The sequence below is a fragment of the Lithobates pipiens genome, unplaced genomic scaffold (assembly GCF_037356315.1).
Source record: "Lithobates pipiens isolate NorthernLeopardFrog02 unplaced genomic scaffold, aLitPip1_a1.2 Scaffold_22, whole genome shotgun sequence".
NCBI classification, from domain to species: domain Eukaryota; kingdom Metazoa; phylum Chordata; class Amphibia; order Anura; family Ranidae; genus Lithobates; species Lithobates pipiens.
In genome coordinates this window covers 98,516,423-98,530,143 of record NW_027507784.1, presented here as the reverse complement: position 1 = coordinate 98,530,143, position 13,721 = coordinate 98,516,423, and the positions used below count along the sequence as shown (strand labels likewise).

General features: G+C 49.1%; 1 protein-coding gene across 1 annotated transcript in view; it reads right to left on the bottom strand.

Moving 5' to 3' along the window:
- MYO3B (myosin IIIB) overlaps nt 1-13,721 on the bottom strand; it is a 583,926-nt gene that overhangs the window by 180,355 nt on the left and 389,850 nt on the right. The window contains exon 26 of the mRNA XM_077447966.1: nt 5,410-5,521. Coding sequence (XP_077304092.1) covers nt 5,410-5,521 — 112 coding nt within the window. The remainder of the gene's footprint in view (nt 1-5,409; nt 5,522-13,721) is intronic.

The window sequence follows — 13,721 nt, the reverse complement described above, 5'->3', positions numbered from 1 at the left end:
AATACTTTCTTAGTCCGCCGGAATTTTGGGTAAAAAAAGTCCACCGGAGCCCACACATGGCGGGATTGTCTTGACTTTTCCACCGGATTGTTTAACCGTGTGTACGAGGCATTACTTGACACAGGAGCCAGCGAAGTCACCGTTGTCCCCTGAAGTCCGGAGCCTCCATCTTCTCGGTGGGTCTCGCTGCTCCGGCGCTGTCATTCGTCGGAGCCGCGATGACGTCACTCCCGCGCATGCGCACGGGAGCCGCACTTGCGGCATATCGCCGTTAACTGCGGCGCGCTCAGTGCGCCTGTGCGCCGCTGTCTTTCGGTAAATATCTCCTAAACCGTGTAGGTTTGGGAGATATTTCTTGGACCTACAGGTAAGCCTTAATTTAGGCTTACCTGTGGGTCAAAGTGGTTTGTAAGGGTTTACAACCACTTTAAATCACCTTTTTTTTGTTTCTCTTGAATTGGTAAATTTTCTTAGGTTAAACATTTGATATGTTTTCTATTTTCTATTGTGAATAAAATGTGGGTTTATGAGATTTGCACATCATTTCATTCTATTTCTATGTAGATTTTAAAAAGTGGAGTTGATTTATTAAGGCTGAAGAGTGCAGTTCTGCAAAGAAACCAATCGACTTCCAGGTTTTTTTTTGTCAAAGCCTAATTGAACAAGCTGAAGTTAGAAGCTGATTGGCTGCCATGCACAGCTGCACCAGATTTTATACTCTCCAGTTTTAGTAAATCAACCACAGTGACTCAACATTTAGGACTTGGGGTTGTACATACCGTATATACTCGAGTATAAGCCGAGATTTTCAGCCTCTTTTTTGAGGCTGAAAGTGCCCCCTCGGCTTATACTCGAGTCACCGCTGTCTGACTGCTCGATCAGCGTATCGAGCAGACAGACGGCGGACATTAAAATTCAAAAGCCGCGCCTCCTTCTCCGCCTCCGCCTGTGATAGGCGGAACACTGAATTTCCCAGCAGTCAGTGTTCCGCCTATCACGGACATCCGTTCATTCTCATACTACGGACGAGTATGAGAGGATGTCCGTGATAGGCGGAACACAGGCTGCTGGGAAATTGAGTGTTCCGCCTATCACAGGCGGAGGACGGAGGCGCAGCTTTTGAATCGTAGAATGGCCGCCGAGAAGAGCGGCGATCCATCGGCACGACACGGGATGGAGGAGGCACGGGACAGAGGAGGCACGGGACACCGGAAGGCACGGGACAGAGGAGGCACGGGACAGAGGAGGCACGGGACAGAGGAGGCTCGGGACGACGGCTTGGGACACAGGTAGGCTGGACACACACACAAGGCTGCACGGACACACACACACACACACACACACACACACACACACACAGGGATGGATGGATACACACACACACACACACACACACACAGGGATGGATGGATGGATGAATACACACACACACACACACACACACACACACACACACACAGGGATGGATGGATACACACACAGGGATGGATGGACGGACACACAGGGATGGATGGATGGATGGATGGATGGACACACACACAGGGATGGATGGATGGACGGACACACACACAGGGATGGACGGACACACAGGGATGGACAGCCATGTCTCACCCTCGGCTTATACACGAGTCAATAAGTTTTCCAGTTTTTTGGGGGTAAATTGGGGGCCTCGGCTTATATTCGGGTCGGCCTATACTCGAGTATATACGGTACTTGCTTATAGTTGTAGATGTTCCACAGTCTATCTTGGAACATGTGTCTTTACCTTTTTAGTGATACCAATGTTCTTATTATATGAAATGCCTTCATTGCTTAGCCTTAGATGCTTTTATTAATTTGCCTTAAGATGAATATTCATATATGGATACTGTTTTTTTTTTCTTCTCTTCAAAACACCTTTATTTCCTTCAAGAGTAGTTCTGTCAGTTTTTTTTTTTGTTCATGTGATAATCCTACTACTATAGTTTAGTGGGCTGACTCAATAAACCGCACAAGTAGCTACATGCAAAGTATTATAATCCACACCAAACAATCTGATTTCAATTTGGTAAAGCCAGGCCAGTCCAGGTCAAGATCAAGAGGGTCATAATAGGTGTAACATAACACCACATCTAGAATATCCCGATTTGTGTCCTTGTGGTTGGGCAAGTGTGCAATATTTTGATGAATTATTGTTCACCTTCAAGTGAATTTGAAGGATTGTACTCTGTTTCATGCTGTACAATATACAGCACCTAAGGTCCGCATGTCAAACAAATGTAAATGTAACTTTGCTGGACAACTGTTGACCTAACTGGTAGACTTCCACAGAAAGAGATGAAAAGTAAGGCACAACCATTGTGAAGCACTGCTATGTAACACAAAAGAAAACATACAGCTAACCAACCCAAGGCAGAAGATTTTTTATCTTAATGCATTCTATGCATTAAGATTAAAAACCTTCTGTGTGCAGCTCCCCTCTCAGCCCCTCTTATACTTACCTGAACCCCATCTAATTTTAGCAAAGTTGCACAAGAGCCTCGGCTGTCCGGGACTCCCCTCCTCATTGGATGAGACAGCAGCGGGCGCCAATGGTGTGAAAGTCAGTGAGCCAATGAGGAGAGAGAGGGGGCGGGGCCGAGTGGCGGCTCTGTGTCTGAATGGAACAAAAGATTATATTGCGCACATACAAAAATGTAATTTAAATTCTACAAGACTATTTAAAGCACCTGAACATAAAAGCAAATAAGCAAATATGGGGATTTGGTCACACCATATGGCCATACAGTGCTTAACCACTTCAATACAGGGCACTTTTGCCCCCTTCCTTCCCAGCCCAATTTTCAGCTTTCATCGCTCTAGCGCTTTCAGTGACAATTGCGCGGTCATGCTACACTATACCCAAATGAAATTTTTATCATTTTGTTCGCACAAATAGAGCTTTATTTTGGTGTTATTTATTCACGACTCCGTTTTTTATTTTTTGCGATATAAGCGCATAAAAAGCGGAAATTTGGAAAAAAAACAATATTTTCTTTTTTCTATTTTAAAAAAAATCCAATAAAATCAAATTTTGTCATAAATTTAAGCCAAAATGTATTCTGCTACATGTTTTTGGTGAAAAAAATTCCGTTAAGTGTATAATAATTGGTTTGTGTGATCACGGACATATGTACGCAAATGATCATGTACATATGTGTGCAGGTGATCACGTACATATGTGTGCAGATAATCATTGGGACATGTGATTTTAGTGGGACATATGTGGGGGACATGTTTTTATTATTAGGGACATGTGTTTTTATTATTTGGGGACATGTATGTTTTGGGGACATGTGTGTTTTGGGGACATATGTGTTTATACTGTGTGGTGTGCTGTGTGTTGACACTAGACTGATGATCAGTGAGTAAAAAGCTGTAAAAAACAGCTCATACTCACTGATCATCAGCCGGTTGCAGCGATCTGCTCTCCTCTCCTCAGCGATGACTTCTGTGTGAGGAGAGGAGGAGCCGATTGCCTAGCAACCGGCTGTTTGTTTACATCACATGACGGCCGTGATTGGACACGGCCATCATGTGATCAGGAGGGCCAATCACAGAGCCCTCCTGCCGATCTGAGGTGCGCCGTGTCCGGGTGACACAAGCACATCGGGATCACGCCGCTGCGCGGGCACGCGCGCGCGCGATCCCGCTCCTTCTGAAGGACGTTCCTGAACGTCCTATCAGAAGTAGACGGCTCCCACCCGGCCGTATATGTGCATTGGCCGGGTGGGAAGTGGTTAAAGCGGTAGTAAACCCGCACATTTTTTTTTTTTTTTTAAACCTGCAAAGCAAAAGGCATAATGAGCTAGTATGCACCGCATAAATACTTACCTTAGAACGAGGCCCCGACATCTGGCCCGATCCACGCCGAGGGAGCTGACATGCTCCCTCTGCGTTTCTTCTGGGTATCGCGGCTCCGGCGCTGTGAGTGGCCGGAGCCGCGATATCGTCACTCCCGCGCCATGCGCGCGGGAGATTTCATTCCGGCCGCCGGCCACTGCCGGATTTTCAGGCCGAGAATCCCCTTGTGCGCATGCGCCGCTGCAGTCAGCGGCGCATACCGAGGGGGATATCTCCTAAACCGTACAGGTTTAGGAGATTTTTTTTTACCTACAGGTAAGCCTTATTATAGGCTTTCCTGTAGGTAAAAGTTTAAAAATCGAGTATACAACCACTTTAAGCCTACTACTGCGTCAAAGTACCCCATATAGACATATGGTGTGACCAAATCCCTATATTTGCTTATTTGCTTTTATGTTCAGGTGCTTTAAATAGTCTTGTAGGATTTAAATGACATTTTTGTATGTGTGTGCGCTATAATCTTTTGTTCTGTATGGTCTTATAGCAGCACCATATTTAATGTGATGCATAGTTAGGGTGTTCCCCCCAAGTCTTTGTTTGTCTGTGTCTGAATGGACACACAGAGCAGCGGCTCGGCTCGGATGCCCCCACAGCAAGCTGCTTGCTGTGAGGGCACTTGGCAGGAGGGAGGGGCCAGGAGCGCCATCAAGGGACCTGAGAAGAGGAGGATTGGGGCTGCTCTGTGCAAAACCACTACACAGAGCAGCTAAGCAAACATGTTTGTTATTTTTAAACAGAACAAAAAAAAACAAGACTTTAATATCACTAATACATTTTCTGCAAGTACAGAAAACAAATGCCTGCTCATTCTTACAGAAATCCAGTGTCCTTGTAACTTCCTGTGTACTAAGCTGAAATCTCAAACAATGTTATCAGCCTGCCCAGTGATCCTGACTTACTACAGGTCACCAACTCTGGAAATATTAAATCCAGATCTTTATCATGACAGCCAGGCAACCAGAATTTTTAGGAAGGCAATCAAAGCAGTGCCTGTAGCTCTCACATCAAAGAAGTTGGCTATACACTGCTCTAGTTTTGTCTGATTGCTGCTGAACAGGCCAACATTTGAGCTGTGGATAGCCATCTTGGCACCCCAAAGTATTTTTGTTGAAGAAGTTACTCCAAAAATGCTCAGAGCTTGCATATAATCAGATCAACAATGACCAAGTTACAAGGCAGAAAATACAGAATTCAAAATGGAAGATTGAAATAGCTGGATTTCTCTTGCTCAACCCACAGGGCTTAAAGAGAGACATCCAAAATGCGTATGGCCAGCTTTGGAAAATTCAAGCATATGCAAGGACAATTATTTTCTTCTAAAAATTGGATGACTGTTGTGAACATAGATGCACCTTATTCACTAAGCTAAGTGAACATTTACTTTCCAGAGAAAAATATCTCTACTTCTTTAGCAAAATAACCCCAATAAATATTAGTTCAGGAAAGTTCTAGGTACATGAAGTAGAACCCATTTTCACGTTCTGGAAAATAAACCATCAGTATTGCCGGAATATTTTATATCCTTACCTTACTTTTTCCAAGAACCCAGTTTTCAAGCTTGGCCTTCTCTAGAATGGCAGCACAACTCTCTTTTGTAGCAGGGGGATTTTGATGTGCTCTGAAGGCAAGATAATAGTACCTTGAAAATGGAAGAAAAGACTTATTAAAGTTGAACTCTGGGAACGCAGCTAAATACACAACTGAAATACACATCAGCTCATTTAGCTGCTAAGGATTTACACTTTTGTTATCCATTCACTTCTACAAGATAGCACAGCCAGGTGGAGGCACCACACCACTTTCTCTACTAGAATTAAGGAATACATAGATGCATCCTTCCTATAAGCAGCTTTCTGATTGGCCAGTGAAGGAGGAGTAACACATTGAAAATTCACCAGCTCTGCTAACTCTGGTCTCTTTTCCTACAAGCATATGTTGTACTGCTGTGCATGCGATGACATGAGGCGGATATCAAGGCAATTTTAGAGACTTATAGTAGTTTTATATAAAAAAATTGCTTTAATTATTATTAAAAATATACAACTGCATTGAGTGATGCACCAAAGAGGCATAGAGTACTCCACACATCACATGACCAGCCTGAAGACACCAGTAAAAGGTAGAGTAGAGATAAGAAGTTCTGACACTTTTCCAACATTCATTTACAGCATGCTTATTCCGGGCATGTAACTCAAAAATACTTGACACAGTCAGGTAACTAGCATTTTAATAGGAGACAAACAATGGCAGCCCCAAATACGTATTTCAAATCAGAAACACTTTAAACAGAACCTGTTGATTTTCCACCCAACTGCTGCTTGCGTGATAGTGGAGGCAGCTCCCAATGCCTACAGTTCATTTACTCTTTTATAAAGCTCCCTGCTTTCCTTAAAAAAATGGGTGCTGAAATAGGCAACACTGACCAAGTCTTTTGTAGTCATTGTGTCACCTACCCATTTTTATATTTTCTTGCTTCTATATATTGGCTTCAGAATACAGTAAAGCCAATAGGAAGGTAAAAAGTAAAGAGCAGACCGCAAAGTGAACTGGGAGTTCAATCAAAATAAGAATTTCCCGGCACTCTCCAGCTAATAAGCTAAAAAATTCTTAATAAGCTGTTTTAACATTAGGTCAACAGCAGAAGTTGTTTCATATATGTAAAGCCACACTACCACATTGAGGCCTCCTTTGCAAAGTGTGGTCTCTAATGCCGCGTACACACGATTGGACTATCTGGCAGACCAGAGTCCGCCGGACAATTCGCCCATGTGTGGCCCCCGGTGGACTTTTTCTTCCCAAAAGTCCGGCAGACTTAGAAAGAAGTCTTGACTCAACAATCCGCCCGTCTGTCAAAGGAGAAAGCCGGGCTCCTCCGCTAGTAAAAGAGAGGTTAAAGAGCAGAAGATAGCGGAGGAGCCCGCCGAGAAAACCCCCAAAGTTGGAAGAAAACCCCTGGAGCTATCTAATAAAACTACTTTAAAAACCTGTGTTGTGTTTTTTTATTAAAATGTTTTCCCTCACGTGAATGGGTAGGGGTACCATGTACCCATTACTCATTCACATAGGGTGGGGGGCCGGGATCTGGGGCCCCCTTATTAAAGGGGGCTCCCGGATTCTGATAAGCCCCCACCCGCAGACCCCGACAACCAAAGGCCAGGGTTGTCGGGAAGAGGCCCTTGTCCTCATCAACATGGGGACAAGGTGCTTTGGGGTGGGGGGCCACAGGGCCCCCCTTCTCCAAAGCACCCACCCCCCATGTTGGGGGTACGCAGCCTGGTACGACTCAAGGGGGGGCGCTCGTCCCCACCCCCTTTCCTGACCGGCCAGGCTGCGTGCTCGGATAAGGGTCTGGTATGGACTTTGGGGGGACCCCCACGCCGTTTTTTCACCTCACATTTCTGTAAATATTTTATTATATCTTTTCATGTGACAACACTGAATAAATTACACTTTGCTACAATGTATAGTAGTGAGTGTACAGCTTGTATAACAGAGTAAATTTGCTGTCCCCTCAAAATAACTCAACACACAGCCATTAATGTCTAAAACACTGGCAACAAAAGTGAGTACACTCCTAATTGAAAACGGCCAAATTGGGCGCAATTAGCCATTTTCCCTCCCTGGTGTCATGTGACTCGTTAGTGTTACAAGGTCTTAGGTGTGAATGGGGAACAGGTGTGTTAAATTTGGTGTTATGGCTCTTACTCTCTCATACTGGTCACTGCAAGTTCAACATGGCACCTCATGACAAAGAACTCTCTGAGGATCTGAAAAAAATAATTGATGGCCTAGGCTATAAGAAGATTGCTAAGACCCTGAAACTGAGGTACAGCACGGTGGCCAAGACCATACAGCGGTTTACCAGGACAAGTTCCACTCAGAACAGGCCTCGCCGTGGTCGACCAAAGAAGTTGAGTGCATGTGCTTAGCGTCATATCCGGAGGTTGTAGTTGGGAAATAGATGTACATGCTGCCAGTATTGCTGCAGAGGTTAAACGGGTAGGGGTGAGGGTGTCAGTGATCAGACCATATGCCGCACACTGCATCAAATTGGTCTGCATGGTTGTTATCCCAGAAGGAAGCCTCTTCTAAAGAAAATGCACAAGAAAGCCCGCAAACAGTTTTCTGAAGACAAGCAGACAAGGACATGGATTACTGGAACCATGTCCTGTGGTCTGATGAGACCAAGATAAACTTATTTGGTTCAGATGGAGTCAAGTGTGGCGGCAACCAGGTGAGGAGTACAAAGACAAGCGTGGCTTGCCTACAATCAAGCATGGTGGTGGGAGTGTCATAGTCTGGGGCTGCATGAGTGCTGCCGGCACTGGGGAACTACAGTTCATTGAAGGAACCATGAATGCCAATATGTACTGTGAAAAACTCACTATTCGCTCACTATTACAATTACTATCACCCTAGCCACCTGTCATGGGGGGGATGCCTAACACAGGCATCCAGCACAGAATAAACAGATCAATGGGCTGCACTGAGGAATGAGGCTCGAAAGGTAAGTGAAAATATAAATATTTATTAAGGAAAAAGGCACACGTGCAAACCAAACAAACACAGCAAACCATAAACAAGCAAGAACACAAATAATACACAGCAAACCCCAAAACCCTAAACTAACTAACTAACTATATACATGGAAAGGGAACACATATATAACAAGGCAGGGATGAGAGACAAGGGGAACAGGAGGCCAGGTGGAGGAAGCGGAAGGGGAGCCAAGGCAGGGATCAGGGGACAAGTCACAGGTATAGGGAACAGAGTCCAGGACAGGAAGCAAATCAGGAACAGGTCTCAGGCAACAGGTCAGGCAGGGACAAGGCTAGCAGGAAGGATTCTGAAGCAATGAGCCTCAGTGAAGGGCGGGCTTATATACTTCCAAACCATACCACTTCAGGTGCAGCTGGATTATTAGAATGTCTGTTTGCTGGGAGACACCCGCTGGTGACCACCAGAACTGCAACCTTTGATGGCAAAAGCAACAGTGACACCAGCAGGCGATCCCAGCAACAACACCGTTCCTGACAGTTCCCCCCCCTAAGGAGTGGCCTCCGGACACTCCATTCTGCCCTTGACCTGACAGTGCATGTAAATGGGGAAAAGTCCAGAAAGGTATCCCCTGTGATTGCTGACTTCTTTGCGCTCTCCGGCCAGAGTCTCTTAACCTACTGGGAGGCATGCCACCCAAGTCCGACAATGGAACATGTATCCCACCACCAGGGTCTGGAAGTTTAGATCTGGAAATAAAAACAGGCTGGGCAACTTGCTTCGGATCATCGGGCCGGGCAGCAGGCTCCAGGTCATCAGGCTGGGCAGCAAGCATCGGGTCATCAGCCTGGGCAGAAGGCTTGGCAGCGAGCTCCGGGTCATCAGGCTGGGCAGCGAGCTCCGGGTCATCAGGCTGGGCAGCGAGCTCCGGGTCATCAGGCTGGGCAGCGAGCTCCGGGTCATCAGGCTGGGCAGCGAGCTCCGGGTCATCAGGCTGGAAGGCCGGGACATCAGACTGCAAGGCATCGGACTGGAAGGCCGGGACATCAGACTGCAAGGCATCGGGCTGGAAGGCCGGGACATCAGACTGCAAGGCATCGGGCTGGAAGGCCGGGACATCAGACTGCAAGGCATCGGGCTGGAAGGCCGGGACATCAGACTGCAAGGCATCGGGCTGGAAGGCCGGGACATCAGACTGCAAGGCATCGGGCTGGAAGGCCGGGACATCAGACTGCAAGGCATCGGGCTGGAAGGCCGGGACATCAGACTGCAAGGCATCGGGCTGGAAGGCCGGGACATCAGACTGCAAGGCATCGGGCTGGAAGGCCGGGACATCAGACTGCAAGGCATCGGGCTGGAAGGCCGGGACATCAGACTGCAAGGCATCGGGCTGGAAGGCCGGGACATCAGACTGCAAGGCATCGGGCTGGAAGGCCGGGACATCAGACTGCAAGGCATCGGGCTGGAAGGCCGGGACATCAGACTGCAAGGCATCGGGCTGGAAGGCCGGGACATCAGACTGCAAGGCATCGGGCTGGAAGGCCGGGACATCAGACTGCAAGGCATCGGACTGGAAGGCCGGGACATCAGACTGCAAGGCATCGGACTGGAAGGCCGGGACATCAGACTGCAAGGCATCAGACTGGAAGGCCGGGACATCAGACTGCAAGGCATCAGACTGGAAGGCCGGGACATCAGACTGCAAGGCATCAGACTGGAAGGCCGGGACATCAGACTGCAAGGCATCAGACTGGAAGGCCGGGACATCAGACTGCAAGGCATCAGACTGGAAGGCCGGGACATCAGACTGCAAGGCATCAGACTGGAAGGCCGGGACATCAGACTGCAAGGCATCAGACTGGAAGGCCGGGACATCAGACTGCAAGGCATCAGACTGGAAGGCCGGGACATCAGACTGCAAGGCATCAGACTGGAAGGCCGGGACATCAGACTGGAAGGCCGGGACATCAGACTGCAAGGCATCAGACTGGAAGGCCGGGACAGCAGACTGCAAGGCATCAGACTGGAAGGCCGGGACAGCAGACTGCAAGGCATCAGACTGGAAGGCCGGGACATCAGACTGCAAGGCATCAGACTGGAAGGCCGGGACATCAGACTGCAAGGCCGGGACATCAGACTGCAAGGCATCAGACTGCAAGGCCGGGACATCAGACTGCAAGGCATCAGACTGCAAGGCCGGGGCATCAGACTGCAAGGCATCAGACTGCAAGGCCGGGGCATCAGACTGCAAGGCATCAGACTGCAAGGCCGGGGCATCAGACTGCAAGGCATCAGACTGCAAGGCCGGGGCATCAGACTGCAAGGCATCAGACTGCAAGGCCGGGGCATCAGACTGGAAGGCCAGGGCAGCAGGCTGGAAGGCCGGGGCAGCAGGCTGGAAGGCCGGGGCAGCAGGCTGGAAGGCGTCAGGCTGGAAGGCCCGGGCAGCAGGCTGGAAGGCGTCAGCAGGCTGGAAGGCCCGGGCAGCAGGCTGGAAGGCGTCAGCAGGCTGGAAGGCCCGGGCAGCAGGCTGGAAGGCGTCAGCAGGCTGGAAGGCCCGGCAGCAGGCTGGAAGGCGTCAGCAGGCTGGAAGGCCCGGGCAGCAGGCTGGAAGGCCGGGGCAGCAGGCTGGAAGGCGTCAGGCTGGAAGGCCGGGGCAGCAGGCTGGAAGGCGTCAGGCTGGAAGGCCGGGGCAGCAGGCTGGAAGGCGTCAGGCTGGAAGGCCGGGGCAGCAGGCTGGAAGGCGTCAGGCTGGAAGGCCGGGGCAGCAGGCTGGAAGGCGTCAGGCTGGAAGGCCGGGGCAGCAGGCTGGAAGGCGTCAGGCTGGAAGGCCGGGGCAGCAGGCTGGAAGGCGTCAGGCTGGAAGGCCGGGGCAGCAGGCTGGAAGGCGTCAGGCTGGAAGGCCGGGGCAGCAGGCTGGAAGGCGTCAGGCTGGAAGGCCGGGGCAGCAGGCTGGAAGGCGTCAGGCTGGAAGGCCGGGGCAGCAGGCTGGAAGGCGTCAGGCTGGAAGGCCGGGGCAGCAGGCTGGAAGGCGTCAGGCTGGAAGGCCGGGGCAGCAGGCTGGAAGGCGTCAGGCTGGAAGGCCGGGGCAGCAGGCTGGAAGGCGTCGGGTTGGAAGGCCGGGGCAGCAGGCTGGAAGGCGTCGGGTTGGAAGGCCGGGGCAGCAGGCTGGAAGGCGTCGGGTTGGAAGGCCGGGGCAGCAGGCTGGAAGGCGTCGGGTTGGAAGGCCGGGGCAGCAGGCTGGAAGGCGTCGGGTTGGAAGGCCGGGGCAGCAGGCTGGACAACAGGCAGAGACACTGGCACAACAGGCTGAACAGCAGGCATTGGAACATCAGGCGTGGAGGCAGAAGTGGGTGATGACAGAATGGTATGGGTTGGGAAAAACTTCCGTTTCTTTTTGGTTTTAGCAACTGAAGATTTGTATGTGGGTACAGGGCTGTAGGTAGTGGATGCAGCTGGTAAGAGCGAAGAGTGGAAGGATGGTAAAACAGAGGGAGCAGATCTTGAGGGGAGATTCAATGGAACTGATGAAGGCAGCTGAGAAGTAGCAGAGGAGTTAAAGGCTGGGTAGGTACAGCAGGAGGAAACAGGGTACTGGTACTTCATTGGTAGCAGGGTGTATTGGTCAGAAATTGTGGTTGTTGGGGGTAATAGAGAGGAAGATATCCCAGCAGGCTGGTATCTGGACACAGAAATGGGTGGTTGGGAGCTGACAGAAGCTGAGTACAACAAGCTAGACCAGGCCTGTAATAATGGTTGCACAAAATCTGGTTTGCACACGGTTTGTCTGACCAGAGACTGCACTGAATCAATACATGCTGCAAGCACCTGTTGAGGACAAGCTGAGTATTGCTCAAAGAAAAAGGCTGAGTCATCTTCCAACAGCCACACCAAAGACTCTACCTGAGCTGCACTAAAAGGGGGTTTATAGTCATCACCTCCACTAGAGGCATCAGACAGGGCCAACTCTGTACAGATCCGAATCAATGGCTGCACATCCTCAAACAGAAAACTGCCCTGATCAACAAAAACATGGGCTATACGGATACATTCCAGCAGTTGCTCTCTAGTGTATTCACCTAATGTCTGATGACAAAAATCTCTGTCATCTGTTGCCAGAAGCGAAAGATACAGGATATCTTCCAGATGCATTTTTCTTGGCAATAGCAAGTGTCCAGACCCTATTCCCAAGTGCAGCCGATCTGTTAGTATGGCTTCAGAATTCTGTCATGGGGGGGATGCCTAACACAGGCATCCAGCACAGAATAAACAGATCAATGGGCTGCACTGAGGAATGAGGCTCGAAAGGTAAGTGAAAATATAAATATTTATTAAGGAAAAAGGCACACGTGCAAACCAAACAAACACAGCAAACCATAAACAAGCAAGAACACAAATAATACACAGCAAACCCCAAAACCCTAAACTAACTAACTAACTATATACATGGAAAGGGAACACATATATAACAAGGCAGGGATGAGAGACAAGGGGAACAGGAGGCAAGGTGGAGGAAGCGGAAGGGGAGCCAAGGCAGGGATCAGGGGACAAGTCACAGGTATAGGGAACAGAGTCCAGGACAGGAAGCAAATCAGGAACAGGTCTCAGGCAACAGGTCAGGCAGGGACAAGGCTAGCAGGAAGGATTCTGAAGCAATGAGCCTCAGTGAAGGGCGGGCTTATATACTTCCAAACCATACCACTTCAGGTGCAGCTGGATTATTAGAATGTCTGTTTGCTGGGAGACACCCGCTGGTGACCACCAGAACTGCAACCTTTGATGGCAAAAGCAACAGTGACACCAGCAGGCGATCCCAGCAACAACACCGTTCCTGACACCACCCTTCCGGACTCCATGTCTACACTAATTTCTACAGAGCTATTCTTCAATCACCAATCCTATACGTGGTTCCTGTTCTGCTCCGCCGTGTTGCCGTTTGGTCACCTCCTCAGCTCCTGGGGTGACGTTTATCCTCCCCATGGTTGTTTCCCAACCAATGAACAGAAATTGTTTATGCCTCAATACCATCATATTACCTATCTAAGGGTAAGAGTGCTTGGACAAAGGTTTTTGTTCCTCCTCTTCCCGGTGTAATTAATTATCATTAATTACTAATCTATATTATGTTACATTTTCGGCACTTCCAATAAACAGCTCCTGATGAGTGGACCACCTTCCACGAAACACGTCGAGCCTATACGCAAGCCTATTTACTTGCTGCCATGCCACGGCACTATTATATTTATCATGGCGTCTATTATTGGAGTCATTAACCCCATTTTGGTTTTATTTATCTATTTAATTGTTGGGGCAGTGTGTATTAATATTAATGATTAGGTGCT